Raw genomic sequence first — 27,191 nt, forward strand, 5'->3', positions numbered from 1 at the left:
CCCTCAAAACCATATTCATCTCACTTGAACTACAGTTTGACAATAGTACATTGCATTTATCGTTGCAGGATTATATTTAAAAGTCGATATTGTGATACCACACCCTGCGAGCTCTACACTCACTTCTGGTGGATATTCTCTACCATCGGAAAGGCTCATTGGGACCAAGGACACAATTTTTTAAAACCTAGCTCCCCGCTGGGCAGAGTCCAAAAGCACACAGTCCTCTAACATATGCCTTACCGAACAATGTACCGTCAGATGATAGCAACACTAAGGCAGATCACCGGAAGTCGAGGGCCCCAAACCCTGCAATTCTTTGAATGTCGTTTTGACAGCTAAACCTAGTCACCTTCATTTCAGAAAGCCAGAAATCTAAACTCTACAGGACAAAGGTTGGATAAAAATGTACCAGTAGTGTATAGGAGTGAGTGAGAAATGTTTGTTGGCGGTTATACACCTCGTTTGGACTCCAGCTACCCTAAATGTTTAAATCTGTGTGATAATCTGCACCCCGCCAGAAACATGGGGTGACATTCAGTGCTGTAGAAGCTAGTATGTAATAGGCAAGTGCGGCAGGTCATTTATGTCCTGGGCTGCAGTGGGAATCATAAACACCATATTTTAAGTAAGTAGATTTAAAAACCCTTCGTGTTTTGAAGTTCACATTGATTTTACCTTTTAGCAATACAAAACCACTGGACGATTAGAAAGCCTGTGTGAACATGCCTGGCTCATGCAAATAATGTGCATTAAAGCTTAACTACGTACCTAGGATGGTGCCCAACTCCCAGAGCCTTACAGCTATCCCCTGAAGGACTGCAGCAGGATTTAAAACATTTTAATCATTCCACATGGATCAAAATCTGACCTTTGCACAGGAGAACCACAGACTGATGTCTCTGCATGTTTGAGTCCACTGCTGCAAAATATCTCCCATAACCTCAGGCCTTTTTTGGTCTCCTCGTATTAAGAAGTGAGAATGTGTGTCCATTAGCTTCCTTTAAGAATGACTAGATACTCAGTCCAGTGTCCTTTTTGTCCTTAAAAATAAGGATGATGCAGGAAGAACTTGGATGATGAGGCCAGCAATTGATTATGCTTGCCTGTGTCAAAAATAAATTAAGTGCATATCAAGTCACTTACAGTGTAGAAGACAGAATATGTCCAAGTCAATTGGTCAGTACAGTCGCCCATCCCATGTTAGAGATTGGGCTCCCTAGGTCTGCGCTAGCATCAACCAAGGAGAACAAATTGGTTTTATCCTTGATTCGTCGGGAAAACCTACCCCCCTGCCGCGCGCCTGTAGACTACTGACCAATTGACTTAGACATAGTCTGTCTTCTACACTGTAAGTGACTTGATATGCACTTAATTTATTTTTGACACATAGGAGAAGTAGTTTAATAATCAATAGTTTTTTTGTGTGGGTCCTGAAGAAGCGTCACTGGATCACTTTGTGACCAACTACAGACGCGAAACATGTTGACCATGCAGGATTAGGCTAACTACCTTCCCTGAAATATAGAGTGTGACGGTACATTATTTCCAGTAAACACTCTTATATTTATTGTTTTTAATCTTGGCCTGAACCCAATTTCTATCACATTAAAATAATGGCTCAGGTTCAGAACTAATTTTAAGATTTTTCTGTCGTATTCTACACTCTCCTTTCCTTACTTAGTTTTGTTCCCAGACCCTCGTTGCTAGCGAATTTACAATGGTTGAGTGCCACCCAGAATGCTGGGAGGCCCGCCAGGCATTGCAGCACCAGTCTGGCGAGGAGTGAGCCCGATGATGATACCTGTCACCCTAGTGGGTGCTTGAGGGCCCTCCTAAGAATACTCAGTATAGATTCGCCAATTTCTTATTTGATTAGTTTTCTCGTTTCCCTCTCGTTTATGAAACAGTGTACCCCTTTTTCGATAGTCCATCTTAGCTTCTGGTTTGGTTGGCTGCTAGTTGATTGGCTCACCAGTTAACAGAATCTAACGGTTTTGGTGGCAGCTAATGACTGTTAGTGTTATGTTTTGGCTGGAAGTTTCTTACTGGCTAGAAGCTTTCTGTTGTTTTCCTTTCAGGTGACTTCCTCTGGTTTGCTTACTGACACATAGCATGCAGTTTTCTTCAGGTTTTTCACGTTGCTTCCTCATTGAATAACATGGTGAAATTTTGCGAATTAAATCAAATCATTTTGTTTTGCAGAAATTCTGAACTATGAATTCGACACCAAGGACCTTGTATGTGTAGCCCTCAGCAGCATTGTCGGGGTCTGGTACATGCTGAAGAAGGTAAGCCATTGAGAGTGCATAGGGTGTACAGGCTCAATAGTATTTGCAGAAAATAAGTTTGTGTCTGAATTACGTGCTCTTTCATCCTGTAAATCAGTGCGCGTGCAAGACGGGAAGTTGCCCTTTTTTTCTTACTTCCTGTTGTCCCATTTTAACTCTGAACATTGGTAGACCGATGTATTTATGTGGTCTTTGGTTACTCATTGTGCTACTGTTCTACCGTCCCTCCGAAAGAAGGATTCCTCCTCTTACCGTGCCTACACTATATTATGAAGAATCAAGGTAGTTTCCTGGTACAGTTGGCCTCCAGTATTCCAGTACTCTGTGGCAGCCTCTAATGCCTACTTCTGGGGAGCTGTAGATCTTTGCAGAAGAGGGAGTTATCTCCGTTTACTGAATTAAAAAAAATAATTTGTTGGGGGCGGGTACTTATTGCGGATGTGTGGATGTTGCCTTCTTACTGACGCCACAGGCCGATAAGTGCAGTGCCTTCATGTGTCATTTTCTTTCCTTGAAAGCTCATGTTGACTTCTCTGTTTGTTTTTCAGCATTGGATAGCAAATAACCTCTTCGGCCTGGCATTTGCGCTCAATGGCGTAGAGCTGCTGCACCTGAACAACGTCAGCACTGGCTGCATACTGCTTGGCGGACTTTTTGTGTATGATGTGTTCTGGGTGAGGCCTCTAACTACACATAAAGCTGGTGCAGGAAGAAATCATCAGCATCATACCTAGGGCCTTTTGGAAGTTAGCATGTGGGGACATGGTTGTTGGTGTATATGCTTTGTGGTCTTACCACAACAGGGAGGTGAGCTTAATTTTGTGCACCTTGTGAAAGTGGATGCTGTTCTCCAGTTCACCTATTCGCTTAAAAAAACATGTTGAGTTAAATTGGTTGTCTTTCATTTTGGGTGAAGTTATCACAGCCTAGCAGGTGGGCATAGATGACGGCTGCTAGTCCCTCAGAAGCATACCCATTGACCAACTGGATGCACCTCAGTCCACAGAATGTTCAAATGTGCCTGTGTTTTCAGGGCTCTTGTGTCTTAGTGTCTTTCTGACTGTTTGTTCTTCTGCTGGGAGTTTGGTTGTTTGTCTTTACTAATGTTCCACTTAGTGGCTGAATTATCGTATGACAGACCTCTAGTTTTAGAAGCACTCTACCAATGGAAAAAAATGCTTTTTTACTTTGCTGTGTTTATTCCCTCTAGGAATTGGAATGTGTTCAGTGAACACAGTAATTTATGCCAGCAACCTTAGCATTCCCATTAGCTGAGCCAATATCTTCGTTCCTGCCAGTTAAGCCTTATCGAAGTCTGTAGAGTGAGTTAACCATCTCTTTTTTTTTTTTTTTTTTTCTTCACCTAGAATTCTAATTCCTCTGCACACATCTGTGTATGGCTGAAACCAGATTTTTTTTTTCTTATGAAAATAAAAGAACCCAAAATAGTAAACGTCAGTCATTAGATACATTAATCTCACACTGATTAATTCATTAATACCCAGCAACTTCTAAGTTAACCACTGGTAATTTTGTTTGCCATGACTTTTCGGTCCGTGACAAAGGCGCATAATGAAGGAGCAATTAACGCCTGCCATCTTGATAGAGTAGGTCCGTTACAGTCCATTTTCCTTATCCTTCAACACAGGCAGACAATTATACCACCTGCCCCTGGCTGCTTTGTGTCCCTGATTCCCAGCCTCCCTCAACAGGCAAATGGTGAATGCCAGCTTCCTAAGGGTTCTGATTTGAGACGCAGTCATAGCATTTCGTAGACTGCGAATGAGATGTCTACACAAGGGAGATTATTCCATTCACTACTTTCAAAAGGCTGGAGTGTGTTATAGGGTCTGCATCTTCTGCACGACACTCATTATGGACAAGACTGCTTTGTCCTGGAGCACCGTACCTCAGGGCTGGTGATTGTGGAAATAGGGCCCACATCTTGCTTAGTGGCTTTTACATCCTAGATATAACACAATCTCGGCTGCAGCATAGACTGAAATCCTGCACAGTGCCTTTGTCCAAAGTGCTATAGAAAATATGTTAGGCCCTCAGGCACTGGGAGCCTGTCCCTGCACCCATTCAGCTATCTAAGACCGCTGGGTGGAGAGGTTTATATTGTGCATGTCAGGCTGGCCGCTGGCCTTTGTAAGACAGCTGGTGAAAGTGACATGCACATGTTAAGCTGGAGCAGCTACTACCACTGTTCCCTGCTCGCAGTCAGAAGCAATGGCCCCACCCAGAAATTTCTTCATTACCATCTTTTTTTTTTTTTTTTTATACCTGCTGCACTGTTGGCAGGGGGTGCAGGAACCACCATCATCTTCCTGGACCAAGCCTCTCCTCTCTGCCCATTGACAGCAAAGTTTTCCAGGAGGGAGCTGAAAGTGGCTATTATGTTACGGGGGATGCACGGGTGGTCTTTCTGATGCACCGACTGTGGCAGTGATTTGGTTTTTCACAGCACCTTACCTACCCATGCAATAAAAGCACGTGGAGTGGCTGCACAGTATAGGCCCCAGCATGCAGTAAAACTGTACACTGGTGACTGGGCCAGTACGTGAACCAGGCCCTACCCCTTCGTGCTCTACCCCTGCCCAGCGCACGGAGCCGGCACCTACCAACAGAGTGCCTGCGGCCGTCACTCCACGTGCTCGACTGCCCGCCCATAGCGAGTGCAGTCCCGCACCCCTCCTAGCGGAGCATGAAGACTGGTATGAAGATTTATAATCCTGGCAAATTCGGTTTACCAAGTGTCATGATCACAGAATAAAAGTTGTGCATTCATCAAAAGAAGATGCACCACTGCAGGTCACTGTACATGCTGCTCCCGGATCACGTAGCGAGCGGCCCGGTCGGGGGGACCCATGGCCTCAGAGTCTCTGCCTACTCACCCACACCAGCTGCAAACCAGTGCCACCATGGCACACGTTAAGGGCAAGAGAGACATGCACCACGGTTACAGCTACTAAAAAGTCCTCTGCATTAATAAAAGAATTGCTGAGAACCTCATGAGGAGGCACACTCCCATGTTTTCAGTAGCGAAAATCCGGAGAGACCAAAGCCAGTAATCTATAGGCATCAGTGCCTAAGCCAGACTGCTGTTCCGCACACAGCATTCACCGTGCTCGTGCCGCGATGAGGTCACAGTGCTCGTGCCGCGATGAGGTCACAGTGCTCGTGCCGCGATGAGGTCACAGTGCTCGTGCCGCGAGGGGGCACTATCTGACATGCAACTAGTTCACGTGACATCATGGTAGTCGAAGGTGCACTCTCCTTGCAGGTGCCAAAGTGGAAGAATTGGGTGGAGCGCCTCCAATTTTAGTTTGAAGGTGCTGAAGTTGAGCCAGAACATCATCGCACATTGCTGCTCCTTCTAGGTGGTATAAACTTAACAAAATCTACAAAACCCTGGTTAAAACGACCCCGAGGACCTAAACAACATTAGTCACTGCCCTGAATGCACTCTTTGAGCCCCTGGCCAACAGGGACTACGAAGGTTTCATCTCCAGCAAGCCCGACCGGAGCCAGAGGAGGCACCTAACACGTTCTATGGTCGACTCACAGAACTCACTAGCTTGTGTGGGTTTCAAGAATAACAGGAGGAAATAAGAGGCCTAATTATTCAGGAGTGCTCATCAGCCAAACTCAATGAAACAATCTTTCAAGTGTCAGGGAAGTTGCTCCGCAACAATCTAACCCTCGAAGATCTAAAGAACTGTTTAAAGCAAGAGCCTCACATATAGAAGCCGCCCTCCACAGAGCAATTTAAAAACTGAACCTATTAACGCAATTTCAGATGGGCTGTGTCACAAGACAACCCACAGGTGCAGAAAAATCAATCTGGTACTGTGGCAGAATCCCCCACAGGTCAAATTAATTTCCCACATAGGGCACAAAATGCTCCACCTGTGACGAGCATAATCATTTTGCAAACGTTTGCTGATCGGCGAAAAGAAAAACTCCGAAGGACGCTGTCCATGCAATCACCGAAGACAACAGTGGACCAGAAGACATGGACGACGATGTTGCCGAGTATGTTGTCCACACAGTCTTCGCTGTAGGTCCGAGCGATCTTCCTGGTGCCCACTTCCCCCAATGCCAAATGCAGAAAGGCCCCCACACCGATGTCGCACCCTTTGACAAAGGCACCTCAATTGACCTCATATCTGCAGACACATATCCTGCCCTAGCCATGCTCCCATTCCCTAGACAAAGCGAGTTTGCATATGGTCAATAACAACCTCTAACTATCTTGGGAAGTTTCAAGTCGCCTATCTCTACAAAGGGGCAAGTGTGGACACTACCGTCTATGTGACCGGTGGAGGCCACGGCATACTGATCATCGGACACACCGCCGAAGCCCTGAACCTGATCTCATTTGCATTTGGTGTACAACTGGAGGACCTATCTAAAATCTCACCAAGTTTAATGCAGCCTTCCTGGTCATCAGATGCTTGAAAGGAAAATAAATAAGATATCACATTGACCAAATTATTCAACCCATAGCTCTGCAACACCGGTGCATAACCTTTCATCTTAGGCCAAAAGTAGAGGAATAACTGGAGAAGCTCAAATGACCTGGCATCATCAAAAAAGTGACTGGCCCAACACCGTGGGTATTTCCGATTGTGGTGGAGAAGAAACAGCCAGCTGACGTCTTCATCGGAGTGGATATGAGACTCTGGAATGCTGTGATCAGAAGTAAACGCCAACTCACCCCCTACAATTGATAATATCCTAGGAGAGCTCCCAGACTCCAAATGGTTCACTAAAGTGGACCTGAGGTCAGGGTACCACCAGCTACCACTCCACCGTGCATCTTGATATATCACCACTTTTTGAACTCATGTAGGCCTTGGAAGGTATGGCTGCCTTAACTTCAGGATATCTAGCGCTGCCGAAGTTTCCCAAAATGTTATTCAAGAAATGCAAGCTGGTCTTCCGGGTGTCATTAACATCAGCAATGACATCTTAATCTCCCCCAAGCCAGTGACAGAACTCCACGAACGCCTGCGGGGAGTCCTCCAGAGGGTCCAAGAGTCAAGTCTGACCCTCCACTGTGAAAAGTGCAAATTCATGAAACGAACCTTCACTTTCTTTGGTTACACCTTCTCGGGCGAAGCAGTGGCACCTGACCCCGAGAAGATGCGTAGCATACAGGAAGCCCCCCATCACACATGAATATCTCTGAGGTCCAGAGTTTTCTCGGAATGGTAAACTACCGTGGACATTTCATTCGTGACCTCTTTAATCTCACCCAGCCACTTTGCGAACTCTCCCAAGTCACTGCCCCCTGGACGTGGAGGAGGTATTTAAGAGAACTAAGCAAGCTTTGTCTGCGGATTCCACCCTGTCGTATTTTGGCCCTCAGAAGCCCACCACCTTCTTGGTGGAGGCCTGCCCTAAAGGATTGGGAGCAGTCCTCACATCACAGCTGCACAGAGACTGGGCACCAGTGGCCTTCGCAAGCAGATCACTCACCACCACGGAGCATAGATATTCCCAGATTGAAAAGGAGGCCATGGCAATACACTTGGCCTGCAGGCACTTCCACATATATGTATATGGACACCCATTTGTAATCAACACCAACCACAAACCCTTGGTGCCCCTCTTCCAAGGATCAGAGACAGAGCCACCACAGCCTATTGAAAATGGATGCTTCAATTGCAAGAGTACGACTGTAAAGTAGAATATCGAGCTCGTGAAACTGACCCTGCCGACTATCTCTCCTGTCACTCCCGGGCTACCACACAAAAGGATGCCGACGTAGCGGAGAAAATGTAAGAGTGTGTCCACTATGTTGCAGAGCGATGCAGGCCATTCCTGCTATCTTCAGACGCCATCATTGCCGCCATTGGGGCAGTTCAGTCAGGCCCATGGCATGAGTTAAAGGCCAACATACCGTAATGTACCCCAGAAACAAAATTTAATCTTGGAGGCCCTGTTTAACGTCGGGAATGCCTCCTGGGGGGACCCTGCCTAGTGATTCTCCACAGCCTGGCGGACCAAACAGTACAACTTGCCCATCATGATCACCAAGTAATTGTTAAAATGAAAAGTAGCCTCCGGACAAAAGTCTATTCCCCCAATTGGATAGGATGATAGAACCCGCTGTGATGTCATGCAGGTGGTGTCAGGTAATGGGGGCTCCAGAATCACCACCCCCAATAATTACAGAGCAATGTCCCAGGCTGCCCTGGGAGTGTGCCAGCCTAGACTTGGTCCATTTACCAGATGGACGGTACACCCTAGTTATGATGGATGAATGAATACACCAAATACCCTGAGGTTGTGCTCATCCGCTCCCAAACTGCTCCTGAAATTGCCTCTAAATTTGAAAAAATGATAGCTCCCAGGGCGTGATGAAAGAAATAAGAACCCACAGGGAGCCGCTCTTCCAGAGCCAGGAGTTTGCAGACTACCTCTGGTCATCGGGCATTCATCACCGCAAAATAACACCATCCTAGCCACAGGCTTATGGAGAGATCGAAAGGTTTATGCACATGTTACACAAGGTGACCCGAATCACCCATGCAGACCAACCGCCAATGGAGAGACATATACAGTTTCCTTTGTGAATACCAGCAAGACCCCTCATTCCACCACCAGTCATGCCCGTGAACATGCGAGCATGGGGTGCGTGGTGACAGACACCATCCCTCCACACCCCTCTTGGACTCTGGTCCCTATTGATGACCATCAAGTTCTGTGCGGACAAAGAAACACAAACAATCGAGCCTACGTCAGTAGGTGAGCCAAATTATCTAGCATCTGACCTGTGATCTAGTGTTCATAGCAGACAGATATCGGGGAAGTAAGTTCGGATTACTTTTCGAGAGTCAACCCTGGGTCATGACTTAAAGGAGGGGGCATGGTCACTGCTTGCTGGCGGGATGAGGAAATTGCCCTCAGAATCTCATTTTTTTAAACTGACCTGTTGTACTGTGAAGGAAGAGGCCTAGATCAGTCCAAGATCGTGATTTTATCATCCTCTAATAGATAGGAGTGTCTATCTGTGCTAGGGAATTCTTATATTTGCCCTGTCGTGGGCTTTCAACCTTCATAGATTTCTAACCATTCCTAATAGTTGAGTTTTTTTTTTGTTGTTTTTTTTTTGTTCCTTTTGATTGCTCTCTGCTATTTAAGTGGCTGTCAAAAAACTTTAAACATAAAAGAAATCTAGTGTTTCTGTGAGCAATGCCTTGTCCCTGTTCTTTGCCATAACGGCTATATCTATCCTCCACTTTAAACGCTTCCGAAGTCATGACCTCCCTCGCTGCCCACAGACTTCCTCCTTGAGTTGGTGAGGCGAAAGCCACATGATGCTTAGATGCTATGGGCAACATGAGATCTGGTGGTGGGCAGAAGAGCAGTTTAGGGAGGTACTTTTTAGGTATTTGTGAACAAGAACTTTTTTTTTTTTTTTTGTATATATGTTACAATATGTTAAATCATTTCTTAGGTGTTCGGAACTAACGTCATGGTCACTGTTGCCAAATCATTTGAGGCACCAATTAAACGTAAGTACCTTTTGCCCTCTGATCTCTACCTCTATAACTGTGCTAAGCCTCTGCTTCGCATGTCCACGTTTGACTCCCTGGTTTTTTATCTTTGCCGTCCCCCAACTTGGACTTTCTCTCTTCTGATGCCCTCCAGCAGAGCATGCTCCTCTGTTGCCTAACTAGGTGCCTTCCTCTCTAATGTCCCCTCACTGAGCCTTGCGTGTGATATATATTTGTTTTTCCCTCCTCCACGGTCACTGTGGCCTCTTCCCTTCCCTCAACTCCTCTATCCTGTTCCCGTTTGGAAGTCTCTTGGTTTCTTACTATGGTGCAGAATGCTTGGCACCTTCTCTGGCTCCTGCGTAGCCTCTGCTCTCACCTCTGTTTGTCGTTACTCATCGTCACTGTTTCACACCTCTCCATACTCTTCATTAGCATCTAGCTACAACTAGTTTTGTGACCATACTTTAAAGAGTAATGGCACACATGCAGTATAACAACTCTAAGTAGATCAAAATTAATCTAACACCAGTCAAAGTAATCTACACACTGTATCTATCTGGAAAGGCACCAAAAGTATATCCTTATACAAATTTATTAATCCTATTTAACATTCTGGAATTCACAAAATTAAATGCACTGTATATAACCATAAATGTCACTCCATTTCAAAGCCTATATGTAATCATTAGTACATGAAAAAATATACAAAAGAATATACATTTCAGTGTCAACTTAATTGTTCATATTCACAATCCCATGATTGATCTAATTAACATAACTGCCTTAGAGGTACATTGGAGCATTAAAAGAAATTAGGCACAACTGAGTTAGTAAGGAAGTATTGGATGGATCTTTATTTGACAAGAAAGTCCTGAGGAAATCGTAGGGGCACTCCCCCGGATGAAACACGTGTTGACAACGGACGAGCAAGGGGGGAGCTTTTGGTTTAGGCAGTTATGTTAATTAGATCAATCATGGGATTGTGTATATGAACAATGAAGTTAACACTGAAATGTATATGTTCGATGGCATATGTTGCTGCAGATACACATGTTTGGCACAGTCCGCTGCCTGGTGTTGGGCTCGGAGTATTACAAGTTGTTTTTCTTCGAAGAAGTCTTTTTGGTCACGGGACCGAAGGACTCCTCCCTCCTCGGCTCCATTGCGCATGGGCGTCGACTCCATCTTAGATTGTTTTTTTCCGCTGTCGGGTTCGGACGTATTCCTTTTCCCTCCGTGTTTCGGTTCGGAAAGTTAGTCAGAATCTCGGAAGAAAGCGTCGGTATTGTTCCGTTCGGTATCGGGATAGTTAGGTACATCGACACCGATCATCGGAAGACTTTGGGGTAGTTTCGATCCCCCATCGGGGCCTGGTCGGCCCGACCGCGTGCGACATCGAAGCCGATGGAACGGACCCCGTTTCGTTTCTGCCCAAAATGTCACAGTAAGTATCCTTATACAGATCAGCACTTGGTCTGTAACTTGTGCTTGTCCCCCGAGCACAAGGAGGATACCTGTGAAGCCTGTCGAGCCTTCCGGTCCAGAAAAACACTCCGGGACCGAAGAGCCAGGCGTCAACAAATGGCGTCCACGTCGACAAAACAACGTTTCGACGAGGAAGAGGAAACATTCTCGGTTCCGGAATCAGAATCCGGAGACTCCGACGTCGAACAACAGCAACAAACTGTGAGTAAGACGTCGAAAAGTAAATCCATCGACAAACCGAAAGCCCAGGGGACGCCACTGCCAACAGGCCATGGCTCGACCCATAAAACAGGCGACCCGTCGAAGGCGCCGAAAAAGGGCACGCCCATAGCGAAGACACCCGACTCCGGTCGAGGGACCGCCATGGAGCAACCTCGGAGCCGAGAAAGCGGCTCCGAGAGACAAAAACAAGATACCGGCACCGAAAAACATCGGCACCGAGAATCCATGCCGAAAGGAACAAAAATTCTGTCGGTGCCGAAACCGAAAAAAGATTCTCTCCCGGCGCCGAAAAATACCACACCTTCATCCTACTCAGAGGAACAAGGAATAAGTGGCCAAATGCACAGATTTGGACAAGAGCTCCAAAGTGTAGAATCGGACTACACACAAAAGAGACTGTACATCCAGCAAGACACAGGGAAGATATCAACCCTTCCCCCAATCATGAGGAAAAGAAGGATCGGACTTCCAAAGGATGACGCACAACCACAAGCCAAAGTGGTTAAAAAAGTCACGCCTCCGCCCTCTCCACCACAGGCATCGCCGGCACAAACACCGCCACAAATGCACTCACCAGCGCAAACTACCATAAGTCATGACGATCAGGATCAAGACGCTTGGGACCTGTATGACACCCCAGTGCCGGACAATGATCCCGAGTCATACCCCACAAAGCCGTCACCGCCAGAGGACAGTACCTTATACTCGCAACTGGTGGCTAGGGCAGCAGAATTCCACAATGTCCAACTGCATTCCGATCCTATAGAGGATGATTTTTTATTTAACACCCTCTCGGCTACACACAGCCAATATCAATGTCTCCCAATGCTACCAGGGATGTTACGGCACGCAAAACAAATTTTTGAAGAGCCCGTAAAATCAAGAGCCATCACCCCAAGGGTGGATAAAAAATACAAACCACCACCCACAGACCCAGTGTTTATTACTTCGCAGTTACCACCTGACTCCGTGGTAGTAGGGGCAGCTCGCAAGAGGGCAAATTCACATACATCTGGCGACGCCCCACCTCTGGACAAAGAAAGCCGAAAATTTGATGCGGCAGGAAAAAGAGTAGCATCACAGGCAGCCAACCAGTGGCGCATCGCAAATTCACAAGCGCTGCTGGCCAGATATGACCGCGCACACTGGGACGAGATGCAACTTCTCGTAGACCATCTTCCCCAGGAATACCAAAAAAGGGCGCAGCAAATAGTTGAAGAGGGACAAACGATCTCAAACAATCAAATCCGCTCTTCACTAGACGCAGCCGATACTGCAGCAAGAACAGTCAACACTGCTGTCACCATAAGGAGACACGCTTGGCTACACACTTCAGGCTTCAAACCTGAAATCCAGCAGGCTGTCCTTAATATGCCCTTCAACGAGAAACAACTTTTTGGCTCTGAAGTGGATACAGCCATTGAAAAACTTAAAAAGGACACAGACACGGCCAAGGCCATGGGCGCACTCTACTCCCCGCAGAGCAGAGGCTCTTTCAGAAAAACTCCATTTAGAGGGGGGTTTCGTGGCCAACCCACAGACACCACCAGCCAACAAACAAGAACCACACCATATCAGGGTTCCTTCCAAAGGGGAGGTTTCAGGGGATATCGGGGGGGTCAATTCCCAAGGAGTAGGGGAAGATTCCAGACTCCAAAAACACCTCCACCTAAACAGTGACTTTCAAGTCACGCAACCCCTTCACTCAACACCAGTGGGGGGAAGACTAAGCCAATTCTACCAATCTTGGCAACAGATTACAACAGACAATTGGGTATTAGCAATAATCCAACATGGCTATTGCATAGAATTCCACAACTTCCCACCAAACATCCCCCCCAAAACACGCAAAATGTCACCACAACATTTAGAACTTTTAGGACTAGAAGTTCAAGCACTACTGCAAAAGGATGCAATAGAGTTAGTACCAGTACAACAAAAAAACACAGGAGTTTACTCCCTGTACTTTCTAATTCCAAAAAAAGACAAAACATTAAGACCAATATTCGATCTCAGGACACTAAATACCTACATCATATCGGACCATTTTCACATGGTCACACTACAAGACATCATTCCACTGCTCAAACAGCAAGATTACATGACCACATTAGACCTAAAGGATGCGTACTTTCATATACCAATACACCCTTCTCACAGAAAGTACCTACGGTTCGTATTCAAAGGAATACATTACCAATTCAAGGTGTTGCCATTCGGAATAACAACTGCACCAAGAGTGTTCACAAAATGTCTAGCAGTAGTAGCAGCACACATCAGGAGACAACAGATACATGTGTTCCCTTACCTAGACGATTGGCTAATCAAGACCAACACAGTAAAAAAATGCGCAAACGACACCACATTTGTCATACAAACCCTTCACAAACTGGGGTTTTCCATCAACTATACAAAATCACACCTAGAACCGTGTCAAACACAACAATATCTAGGAGCAACCATCAACACATCAAAAGGAATTGCCACTCCAAGTCCACAAAGAGTGCAGGCATTCCACAAGGTAATAAGTGCTATGTTTCCAAACCAAAAGATACAAGCAAAATTTGTGCTAAAACTTCTAGGCATGATGTCATCATGCATAGCCATTGTCCCAAACGCAAGACTACACATGCGACCCTTAAAACAGTGTCTAGCATCACAATGGTCACAGGCACAGGGTCAACTTCAAAATCTGGTGTTGGTAGACCGCCAAACATACCTCTCGCTTCTATGGTGGAACAGCAAAAATTTAAACAAAGGGCGGACATTTCAGGACCCAGTGCCTCAATACGTTATAACAACAGATGCTTCCATGACAGGGTGGGGAGCACACCTCAATCACCACAGCATTCAAGGACAATGGGATATACACGAAACAAAATTTCATATCAATTACCTAGAACTGTTAGCAGTATTTCTAGCGTTAAAAGCCTTCCAACCCATAATAACACACAAATACATTCTTGTCAAAACAGACAACATGACAACAATGTATTATTTAAACAAACAAGGAGGAACACACTCAACACAATTGTGACTCCTAACACAAAAAATTTGGCAGTGGGCGATTCACAACAACATTCGCCTAATAGCACAATTTATTCCAGGAATACAAAACCAACTAGCAGACAACCTTTCGCGAGACCACCAACAAGTCAACGAATGGGAAATTCACCCCCAAGTCCTGAACAAGTACTTTCAAATTTGGGGAACACCCCAGATAGATTTGTTCGCAACAAAAGAAAACTCAAAATGCCAAAACTTCGCATCCAGGTACCCACACCGCGAATCACAAGGCAATGCTCTATGGATGAGTTGGTCAGGGATATTTGCGTACGCTTTTCCCCCTCTCCCTCTCCTTCCATATCTAGTAAACAAGTTGAGTCAAAACCAACTCAAACTCATACTGATAGCACCCACATGGGCAAGACAACCTTGGTATACAACTCTACTAGACCTTTCACTAGTACCGCATGTCAAACTACCCAACAGGCCAGATCTGTTAACACAACACAAACAACAGATCAGGCATCCAAACCCAGCATCATTGAATCTGGCAATTTGGCTCCTGAAATCCTAGAATTCGGACACTTAGACCTCACACAAGAATGCATGGAGGTCATAAAACAAGCTAGAAAACCTTCCACTAGACACTGCTATGCATCTAAGTGGAAAAGATTTGTTTACTACTGCCATGCCAATCAAATACAACCATTACATGCCTCTACTAAAGACATAGTAGGATACTTACTACATTTGCAAAAAGCAAATCTCGCTTTTTCATCTATAAAAATACACCTCGCAGCAATATCTGCTTACCTACAAACTACTCATTCATCGTCTCTATTTAGAATACCAGTTATTAAAGCATTCATGGAAGGGCTAAAAAGAATTATACCACCAAGAACACCACCAGTTCCTTCATGGAATCTTAACATCGTCTTAACAAGACTCATGGGTCCACCTTTCGAACCCATGCATTCCTGTGAAATGCAATATCTAACCTGGAAGGTCGCATTTCTCATTGCAATCACATCCCTCAGAAGAGTAAGTGAAATACAGGCATTTACCATACAAGAACCATTTATTCAAATACACAACAATAAAATAGTTCTAAGAACAAATCCAAAATTTCTGCCAAAAGTAATCTCACCATTCCATTTAAATCAAACAGTAGAATTGCCAGTGTTCTTCCCACAACCAAATTCTGTGGCTGAAAGGGCACTACATACATTAGACATCAAAAGAGCACTAATGTATTACATTGACAGAACAAAGCTAATCAGGAAAACAAAACAACTGTTCATAGCTTTTCAAAAACCACACATAGGAAATCCAATCTCTAAACAAGGCATTGCTAGATGGATAGTCAGATGCATTCAAACATGCTATCTTAAAGCCAAAAGAGAATTGCCTATTACACCAAAGGCACACTGAACCAGAAAGAAAGGTGCTACAATGGCCTTTCTAGGAAACATTCCTATGAGCGAAATATGTAAGGCTGCAACCTGGTCTACGCCTCATACGTTTACTAAACACTACTGTGTAGACGTACTAAATGCACAACAAGCTACAGTGGGCCAAGCTGTACTAAGAACATTATTCCAAACTACTTCAACTCCTACAGGCTAAACCACCGCTTTTAGGGGAGGTAACTGCTTTATAGTCTATGCCAAACATGTGTATCTGCAGCAACATATGCCATCGAACTGAAAATGTCACTTACCCAGTGTACATCTGTTCGTGGCATTAGTCGCTGCAGATTCACATGTACCCTCCCACCTCCCCGGGAAGCCTGTAGCCGTTTAGAAGTAGATCATAAATCTTAAACATCTGAACATTTGTAAATAATTATTAGAAACTCTTAACGTACATACATATTCACTCCATTGCATGGGCACTATTTATACCAAACAACTCCATCCTCACCCTCTGCGGGGAAAACAATCTAAGATGGAGTCGACGCCCATGCGCAATGGAGCCGAGGAGGGAGGAGTCCTTCGGTCCCGTGACCAAAAAGACTTCTTCGAAGAAAAACAACTTGTAATACTCCGAGCCCAACACCAGGCAGCGGACTGTGCCAAACATGTGAATCTGCAGCGACTAATGCCACGAACAGATGTACACTGGGTAAGTGACATTTTCATTTTTCATGTACTAATGATTACATATAGGCTTTGAAATGGAGTGACATTTATGGTTATATACAGTGCATATAATTTTGTGAATTCCAGAATGTTAAATAGGATTAATAAATTTGTATAAGGATATACTTTTGGTGCCTTTCCAGATAGATACAGTGTGTAGATTACTTTGACTGGTGTTAGATTAATTTTGATCTACTTAGAGTTGTTATACTGCATGTGTGCCATTACTCTTTAATGTATTGTTAGATATCCCTTTGGGTATATCGTGGAGGTAATATTTAGAGGGTGGTTACCTGAGTTTTGTGCACCGTGTTAATTGAGTTACTCTAAGCTATAATTTTTGGAAGTAGGAGTGCCATTCACTCACTACCTCGCCCTCTTCTCTTGGATCATATTAGTTTTGTGACCACTTGCATAATTAATGCGAAGTCACAGCATTTTGTGAATGGTTATATTGTGCCGTTAGCTTCACTTTGTGGCTTTGGGGGTGAGACAGGGTAGTTCCTTAGTGCACACACATGTGCACATTTGTTAGCACCAAACAGACTAGCTTCTCCTGTCTGGCAGGGGCTTTAGACTAGAGACTCGCAGCCATGCTATCGGCTCTCACCCAACCTGCACCCACTGAAGACTGTTCTCCCTGGGCAGCTTAGCAGAGCTCTTCACACACGATAAGCCATGAGTTGGCTCTCCCAATGCTTCTTTTTCTCGTTTCCTTGATTGAGTTCTGTTACTCTCTTCTTCCTCACTTTTTGCCCGTTTTCACCAGTGACAAACAGTATATAGACCCTCTCCTGGATTTTTTCTTTCTCTGTCCATCAGTGGCTCCACCTGTGTCGCTCTACGCTGAATTTGCCCATCAAATAAACCTTCCCCTAGCTTTCTGTCTCGTTGTGCCTTGGCTCTCATCTCACCATTGATCTGCTCTGCCATCTTTTCTAGCCTTGATTAGCTTTAACTCCTCCTCGTGCTGTGCTGTTTTCCTTTTGTTTTGCCCATCACATCACACCTCTTTGTTCTGTCCTTTTGCTTTTTTCCTTCCTATCCCTTCACCTCTTTGCTCTGTCCCTTTCCTCTTGCCCTGTCCATCCTTTCACCCCTCTTTTTCTGTCCCTTTCCTCTTGTTCTGCCTTTGCTTTCACGCCTTTGTTGAATCCATTTTTTCTTGTCCTGACCTTCCCTTCATGCCTGATTTCTCTGTCCCCTTCCTCCTATCCTGACCCTCCCTTCATGCCTGATTTCTCTGTCCCCTTCCTCCTATCCTGCCCCTCCCTTCAGCCCTCTTTTTTTTTTTTTTTTCCGTCCTTCTATTCTTATCCTGCCTGTCCCTTCCTTTCACACATATCTTTATTCTGGCCCTTTCCCCATGTCCTGCCCATACTTCCACACCCCTTTCACCTGTCGGTTTCCCCTTGCCCTGCCCTTTCCTTCATGTTTGTTTTTACATCTCTTTCCCTTTCCTCTTTCTGCCCATTCCTTCATGTCTGCTTGTTCTGTCCCCTTTCTCTTGTCCTGCCAACCTCTTCATGCCTTTGTTTTGTCTCTTTATTATTCACCTGCACTTCCCTTCACATCCCTTTGGGCCATATGTACCAACGCATTTTCCCATAGACACAGAATGGGTAAAACCCTTTGATACATCTGGCCCTTTGTTCTGTTCCTGTACTCTTGTCCTGCCCATCCCTTCTCACCTTCTTGTTCTGTCCCTTTCATCTTGTCCTGTCCATCCTTTGGTACATTTGTTCTGCCCCTTTATCCGTGTCCTGTCTGTCCATTCTCACCCCTATGTTCTGTCCCTGTCCTCTTGTCCTGTCCACCCCTTCATCCGTCTTTGTTCTGTACATTTACCCTTGTCCTACCTGTACCTCGCCTCTCTTTAAGTCCCTGTCCTCTTGTAGTGCCATCCCTTCTCGCCTCTTTGCTAAGTCCCTTTCATCTCGTCTTGCCCATACCCTCTTGTTCTGACCCATACCTTCTTATCCTGCCTATACCTTCTTGTTCTGTCCTATTTCTCTTGTCCTATCCATCCCTTCATGCCTCTTTGTTCTGTACCTTTAATCTTGTCCTGTCCACCCTTTCACACCACTTTGTTTCTTTCCTCTTGTCCTGCCCATCCCTTCGTGCCTCTTTGTTCTGTACATTTACTCTTGTCCTGTCTGTAACTCACCTCTTTAAGTTCCTTTCTTCTTTACTTCTCCTCCCTTCTCTTAAAGTCCTTTTTCCTCTTGCACTGCTTATCTCTCTACTCCCCCCTCAGTGGACATATCACTGTTTCTCCCTCTGTTGATGCTTGTTTTTTCTCTCTCTTCCAGTGGTTTTTCCTCAGGACTTGCTGGAGAAGGGGCTGCAAGCGAATAACTTCGCTATGTTGGGGCTCGGTGATATAGTGATTCCAGGTATGTGTATCCGCCTGAAGCAGAATATGATGACCAAAAGTGGGTCTGCCATAGATTCAGGTGCTTTCAGTATTACCGGCTATAAGCAGCGAGTGCTCAGTCTACAATGGCCTTTCACTTTTACACTTTCAGAAACACCATGACGTATAACTGTTCGTTCACTGAAAATTAAACACCTGGAGTACTGCCCCGCCTGCCTCCCCCGTAGTATTGCCCGCCTCCCTCGTAGTATTGCCTGCCTCACGTCTGATCAGTCTGCTCATTGATACTGTAAACCCGTAACGTGTTGTAATATGCATGTCTCCCTCACGAGGGCGCACTGTCCTAACTTTTGGCGGGCCTTCTCTGGGCCTGTGCTTTCGTCACTGGAGCGAACATTAGGCGGGCTTTTCTCTGAGGCAGACGTGTTTAGATGAATAGGGTGCAAGAGAGGGACCGTCAGCCAGAAGAAGCCCAGGACATGCAGGGCTCCAGGCTTATCGGCGTTCTGTGGTCATTGGAAAGAATCCCTCTTTGAGACGCGGCCTCCTGAAATGTGCCGCGCACTGATGGGTGAATGAATGTAGCTTTATCAGTTATCTCGAGCCGCATTGCCCCAGTGACGTCCTCAAGCAGACACCCGCGCACATGCTTGCGAACAGCATGCATGCTGTCGCGCCTTTCGTTTAATATCGTGTGCCTTAAATGTAAAAGTGAGAGTTCATGCACGTCTGTCTATAGTCATCGTGTACAGAGTGATTCTGTGCTACACAGGTGGCAAATGAGCATAACATAAAAATAAGTCTCCATTGCAGACAGTTCACCTAGCGCCGTCCGGGCGCTTGAGACTGAGCCTGAAACGCGCTACAACGAGAAGCATTACATGGTAACCCTCAAAGTTGTACGTTAACCGCAAAGCTCGTTTTCAACGTGAATTGTATCCCACACTAGTGCGCACAGTAGTTGTGCCCCCATACAGTGGTCCTTAGTGGAGAAGTATTTACAAGTTTTGGTAGATCTCATATATTTCAAGTATTTGCATAACATGTGAAATTAGTAATTACCGAATTCGGCACGCTTTCCCCTTTCATCAGGCCCTTTAGCCCCATACATTCTTGGAAGGTTTTACCTAGGAGGGTGGGGGAGTGTATACTGTGAGCACAGAGCTCTGGCTTCCGAATCCTGCACAAGCAGGTGTTTGCATAGAGATCAGAATTTAACGCTACTCAGAATCAGGACGTTGGTGGAAGGTCGAGGTGTTCGGATTGAGATTGTAATGAGAAGGTGTGTTTTTTTTTATGTTTTGTTTTCACTATAGGCACTTTTAGATACGCAGCTGTCGCCTTCTCCTCCTGGTGTTGATCCTCACTTCCTTGTTGCAATAATATTGCGTCCTGCTGTGGCCATCCAGCACTGGTCCACGAAATCCAGTCCAGCAGAAAGTGTGTGTTGGCCTTGTAAACTTGCCACACCCAGCCCACTGCCTCCTCAAAAAAAGAATCGTAGAGGCCCTGATTAAGAGTTTCGCTGGTATTTATCGCACCTTACAAATAACAATACCACAGGGTATGTTATTTATCGAATGCGATAAATAACACATATTACGAGTTTCTGGGGAATAACATGCAGCTTTTGTTTTACTCCCCAAAATCAGCACGCTACAGTAAATAATAGATGACTTTCCCACATTAAATTTCAACAGGTTTGACCCAGCGCAATTTAATAACAGTTGCCGCATTTAACTCACCTGCTAATTATCAGATGAATTAAATACAGCCAAACTCATAATTCTGACCCCTGTTTAAACAAGGGTCGGAATAGACCAACCAACTTGTAATCACCCAGTCGTGTGAAAAAGCAAAACATATTGAATGACAGACTATTCTGTGCTCCTATGGCAAATATTTCATTGCAGAATAAAATCTCTTGCCCAATGATAGGTATACTTGGTAGTAAAAATTTGGTCATATTGCTTTCCACTTTTCATTCGGATGTTGTTTACATACATGCACGTTTTGTCGGTGGAGACCACCTCCTGCTGTTTAGTTCAAAATGGAACGAGAACTGTACTTGTACCAAAAAGCACTCTGTAGTATTCAAGTAGTGTTTTATAGTAGTGTTCTGGATACCGACTAGATGAACAGTACCAAATTATGTCTTTTCATATCCAAGGTTACAAACCTGATCAGCACACTTTCATTTTAAAGGTAACAGAAAGCAATCCTGTATAAATATTGATCCCATATCTTTTATTCGACTTTTACACCAGCACAGATCATATGATTAAACCATAAAATAATTTATTTATTCAGTTTATGAAATCCGAATGTCTTGACTTTAGATGTTTTGTGTCAAATAGGCAAATGCAGAGGGGTTCGCCCCAAGTCTGGATGAACACCTATTTGAGGCAAAATTCTGATTCGGTTCTAAATACCACTAGGTTGATGCAGTTTGTGCTCTCATCACGACTACATGCTCGAATCTTATGTTTTGGTGTTTGCGGCCTATGCAAGAACTAGTAAGGGATTGGAGTTGGGACAAGTGATTTAACTCAACTGTTATGAAGGTTCTTTCCAAATTTTCCATTACAAATGGCTTGGGATGCAGCCTCCTCGGTCTTATTTTAGGATTGAGTAAATATTAAAATTACCATTGTCCTCCAAAGCACTTGCATATGTGTTCTATAACCCTGCTTGCTTATGCACAGAGTCCTGCCTACAGCTGTCCAGTTTGTTGTGTTTCTTTTAAACCTTTTTTTTTTTTCTTCTATTTGTAACAGGGATCTTCATTGCCCTCCTTCTGCGGTTTGACGTCAGGTAAATTTGGGGCAGGAATGAAGAAGGCATAATGATGGGGTGGCACGTTTGTAGTGGGCACTAGCCAGTAAGGGGTTTGAGGAGAGGACTGGAAGCAAAGGCGTCGTGCAAGCAGAATGGATGCTGTGGATTCAGGATGGCAGCAGAGCTGTAAGTTAGGCACTCATGTGGTGGGGCTGGGGTGGAGGTTGTTAACCACGTCTTCCACAAGGAATGTGGGCCCCTGGTAGTATGGTGCTATGTCTGTGCTTGATGAGTGGGACGTTAGTACATGTACTGTAGCATGGAAGGTAACGGCAGAGACTACCTTCACCTGCAGTCCACGATCCCTGTAAGTGTCCAACATAATACCATTCTGCCAAGACCTTCCTGGTGTGCGTGCTGTGAGCCTGTTAAACTTCGCACATGAGCTTTAAGATGTTGGTACATGACAGCAAGTGGAGCGCATGGATGGAAAATGTTCCTCACCCTACTTGTGTTATGTACGGCCACATGTGTGCTGGACTGAATAAGGGGTTGTACTACTTCCAAGGTAACAACCACCACCAGCAGTGTGTAGAGAAGGAACATGCAGATGCAGTTTTATGCTTTACCTGTTATGTTTTGGTTTTTTTAATTATTATTTTTTTTTTTTTTTTTTTTTTACTTCTTTGTTTTGCCTAGGTTTTTTTATTTTTATATATATATATATATATATATATATATATATATATATATATATATATATATATATATATATATATATATATAAGAATGCTGGAGAGGTGGTCCTGGGACACCCTGGAGTCACTGGCTCCCAGATCCACTTTAGCCCACATGGCTGTGTATGTTAGGACAGTGGTAATCTAAAGCAGTGATTCCCAACCTTTTGACTTCTGTGGCCCTCCACTTTATCATTTTTGGAATCCAGGGACCCCCCCACTGAGTCATTACTAAAAGCTGGGGACCTAATCTGTTAATATTATTCACATTTCTAAGTTGTCGCGGACTCCCTAAGGAGGTTTCGTTGACCCAGGCGTCTCCAGACCATAGGGTGGGAACCACTGATTAAAAAGAATGATAGGGAAAGCAATGTCTGAAAGTTTGATCTGTTTGCAAAGCAGCAGTATGTATTGTGATGAGGCTACAATGAGGGGATGGACCTTGTATTGTCCTGTCATCAGAAGCCATTGCTGCTTTTTTTCTTTAAGACTATATGGTTTGGGAGCTAAGCCTGTTTGTCTTTCTGCATAGCCTGAAGAAGAATTCCCATACCTACTTCTACACCAGCTTCCTGGCTTATATCTTTGGACTGGGCTTGACCATCTTCGTCATGCACACCTTCAAGCATGCACAGGTAACTCCTGTCTGTCATAAAAAACATTTGTGCCGCTATCCTGTGCGCGAGAGCTGAAGCCAGTGTGAAGAATAAGCATGTAGCATAGAAATCATTGCCTTCCTATGCCGGCACCCTCCGGCATCATGGGCTGTGATGAGACTATAGTGGAAGAATGAGTATTACTGAGTGTGGCGTTTACTGTATTGAATGCTTCACTTGTGCTGTGCGGAAGCTGTTTTCTGAGCGTTCTTTATTTTCCATTAATCCGGCTCTTGGCTTTGTTCTCACAGCCAGCTCTCCTCTACCTGGTTCCCGCCTGTATTGGTTTTCCCTTGCTGGTGGCGCTTGTGAAAGGTGAAATTGCAGATCTGTTCAGGTAAGACTCCTTCAAAACAGTGCAATTAGAATACCTGCAGGTGTTGTGTTGGATTAAGTGGATGGTTATGTTGTATGTATGTCATGTTTGATTGTGTTTTGTTTTTTATGTTTGTCTACGTCTCTGCATAGCATACGCACAAAGATGTTAATGGAAGTCGTGGACTGAAATGTGCAACAGTGCTCAGCTGCTATTTTTTCAAAGATCTGTCTAATATGGTCTCTGAAGTCTGACAGAGCAAAGATATTCTACGTGGGTCCTGGGTGACTGAGTTCCTTCACATTTTATTTTTGTAATTGGTTGTGTGTACTTAAGAAAGCTGGTAATTATCTGTAGCATGGAACCTTTAGTGTGCATATCTTATACTGGCATTCGCGGGGAACATTTTTGCTGTTCTAGGGGGATTATCTCAACATTGGGTTGAAAGTATTTCATTGCAGTGTGTAACCATCCTAGGGTCAGGACGGCCATACCTTTGTGCCCTCCGTTGAAGACTTCACTTTGTCAGCTGCAAAACCAGCTGTGGCCACTGGGGACCCTGAAACAAGGACTGAACCAGAGGAGATTCCAGAGGATCCTTGAACGTGGCACAGTAGACTAACCCTTCCAACCATCCTGCCCCATTTCCCCACCCCAGTCAACAACAGGCAAATCAAAGGGGCAGTCATGGTCAACATCTTCCAGTTGCAGCTGCACCGTATCTCAATATTTATATTTCCCATATAGGAACTGGTAATTAAAGTTGGGTACCATTCCCATCCTTTAACCATGATCTCTGGAACTGTAAAGGGAACTCTGTTTCCGAATTATGGTGACTGGCTGTAGCCAATGGATCTAGACCTCAGTGTCTCATTCTTGACGAAATAAGACCCCTCTTAGCTGGAAAAGATTAAGATATGGGCACCCTAATGGGCTGGGTGGTTTGTGACCGGTTTGTGACCATGTGAGTTGCCCATGGGTAAGCAGGAAATCTTTGCTATAGCTCCTGGGCACTGGCAGTGTTCGGTTATTGATCTTTGACCAGACCAGCTTGGCTGCATGTATATTGCGGCTCTATGGGAGCTTGCTTGAGTGAGACGTCCTGTTTGCAGATTTATCAGTAAGCTGGCCCTTTTGAATTTGGAACCATACACTGTAAAGACATTCGGACATAGTAATGACCCATAAATGTTTATTTCGCGGAACATTTGCCTTCAGTACGATGTGACAGGAGTTGGAATAGTAAATTAGCCCAGTACAATTGAAGTGTTTTTTGAAAAAATCGTCAAAAGACACAGTGAAGAAATGATGGGAAATCAAGCAGAAGGGCCTGTTGAAATTCTCATAGGGGAGATTACACCATGAAGTTCCACAAAGGGCATCATGTAATACGGCGACACTCCAACCAGTTCATGACAACTTGATTAACCGCCACTTCGTTACCCGATGGCGATGACTAGCAACTCCTTGACGGTGAATCCCTTTGAAAAGGAGGTTTTGATTGCTCCCCCAAGAATCATCCACTGAAATCTTTTCTAGGCCAGTAGTAATGAACCCTTGCTCTCCATCAGTGAAAGCTGTAAGAAATGTGGGTATCAATCTTGTTGCATCCCTTCCTTTTCACTGCCAAGTCAACAAGGTAAGTAACTGTTTTTTTGCTCTCCAGAAATTATTAAAGAAAATCCTGCCTTTCTTGGGATCCCACCTTCATGTACCTTCAGCATTTCTTTATTCTTGCCGAGACTCGACTACTGAAACTCGTTTTGGGGCATTTATACATTATCAAGACGACATAACACAGATCAGCATGACGACAGTAAGCATACGTAGCATGTACGTCCAGCAACAAGAATGATCCCTGAGCCTTTCAACTTTCATCCTGATACCCTAAAGTACTATGAGAAGCTAATCCTGTCCGTTTCCAAAAATCACACAATTCAGATCGCTCCTGGGGTCCCCAAGGAGGACGGGTATCTGGTAGGAGGGAGGGTCCAACAGATCAGCCAGTATAGCCATCCAAGCCCACAAATCATCTGCAAGTTTAGCATCTCTACAGGTGTTCCGCATATGGCACTCCTGTGCATTTTGCCCATTCAGCCACGTCCCTCTTCCACTCAGCAGGCGTTGGAGCCCTTGGGGACAACCACTGTAAAGCTAACCTACGCCTGGCCAGTGTGAGCTCCAGCAATAAAAACATCCGGCTTCTTCTTCTTTTTAATCAGGACCTGACCCAATAGGCATTGTCCAATATATCTGGGGGAATCCCACCTTGTGGCCCTGCCAAGGGAGATCAGTATGTCGTCCAGGTATCCCACCATGTCCAGGCAGCCCCATATCATATGAATAAAGTCTTTGTGTCACCCACAAAGCAATACATGGAACTGGACCACTTTTCATCAGGAATAAAATCACCAGCTACATTCAACAAAGAAACCTCCGTTCATGCTTGGCATCCTGCCTCAAAACACCACCATATAGGAAAAGGACAATACCGAGTGCATCTTTATTTGTTCAAGCGGACAAACTATGGAAACCATTACCTCAAAATATAAGATCTACGGATAACTATCTAATCTTCAGAAGACTACTCAAGATTTGGCTCTTTCCCACGTAACCACCATACTCAAACAGCAATGGACTGCAGATCCCTCTGTATGTAAACATGTTGTAATTTGATAGTGTGTTTGTGTATATATCTAGATATGTGTACTTCTTTGTACAAATACATATAATAACTATTCTATCTTAAAATATATACATACTCTTTAGGCCTATATATGTATGTATTTGTAGGTGTATGTGTATTCTTCACTTGACATGTTCATAGGTCATTGCAAAGTTTCTATATACGTTGCTTGATTAGATGCTTATAAGTCTCTGTTTTCAATATAGCTATCACAATAGGTAAATATTATCTTAACTATTTATCTACAAGCATTTCACTATTGAAATATTGAGGAAAGATAAAATAATGTTATAAAAGTACACAGATTAACTTTAAAAACTGTAACTCTTGAAAGACCGTGTTTATACAATACAACTTTAAATCTCAATGTATATATATTATGTTCTTTGTTCATTTTATTACCTTAATTATGTAATCAGGTATCTGTATATTTACTACTCTAATCCTACTTTAGAAGAGGAAAGAAAAATACTCAGAAATTCTTTACTCTATCTGACCATCACCCTATACCTCCATCAAACTATCCTCTAGCTCCACTCTCACTCACTCCAAACCCTTTCTACTACTATGAGCTCCATAATAACCCTTCCTAGACTCTTCCCTCCTCTACTCCTCCCAGCTCACCCAAAAGTCAGTTTATGACTATGATCTCCCAAACAACCCATCTACATTCTCCCTCATTTATCTTTCCTTTGACTCATCCTAAGGCCCATTTAATTACTACGAACTCCCTAATCCCTTTCTATAGACTCTTCCATCTCTCCTTTACTCCTTCCAAACTTTATCTTACTGTTATGATCTCTCAGTTAACATTTGGATTCCTCCCTCCTCTATCCCTCCATTATTCTATTCAAAGCAACAAAGAGACACCCCTTCCCCTACCCAGAAAACTAGCTCCACTTTTCCCATTGGAGATAAGTGTAAAGTGTTCCAGAATCTTCATGGAAGGCTTCAGTGTTTTCAGTACTCTCCCTATAGCAGT

The 27,191-nt window shown here is 44.4% G+C and overlaps 1 protein-coding gene across 2 annotated transcripts in view; it reads left to right on the forward strand.

The window, feature by feature from the left end:
- Window positions 1–27,191, forward strand: part of HM13 (histocompatibility minor 13) — a 62,830-nt gene that overhangs the window by 17,640 nt on the left and 17,999 nt on the right. For both annotated transcript variants that reach the window (XR_011205457.1, XM_069243339.1), the window contains exons 5-11: window positions 2,206–2,291; window positions 2,840–2,965; window positions 9,763–9,820; window positions 18,972–19,055; window positions 21,814–21,850; window positions 23,084–23,186; window positions 23,459–23,544. Coding sequence is in view for 1 of the 2 variants with exons in the window: in XM_069243339.1 (XP_069099440.1) it covers window positions 2,206–2,291; window positions 2,840–2,965; window positions 9,763–9,820; window positions 18,972–19,055; window positions 21,814–21,850; window positions 23,084–23,186; window positions 23,459–23,544 (580 nt within the window). In the remaining variant the exon portion in view is untranslated. The remainder of the gene's footprint in view (window positions 1–2,205; window positions 2,292–2,839; window positions 2,966–9,762; window positions 9,821–18,971; window positions 19,056–21,813; window positions 21,851–23,083; window positions 23,187–23,458; window positions 23,545–27,191) is intronic.

Source organism: Pleurodeles waltl, chromosome 7 (genome assembly GCF_031143425.1).
Source record: "Pleurodeles waltl isolate 20211129_DDA chromosome 7, aPleWal1.hap1.20221129, whole genome shotgun sequence".
Taxonomy (NCBI): Eukaryota; Metazoa; Chordata; class Amphibia; order Caudata; family Salamandridae; genus Pleurodeles; species Pleurodeles waltl.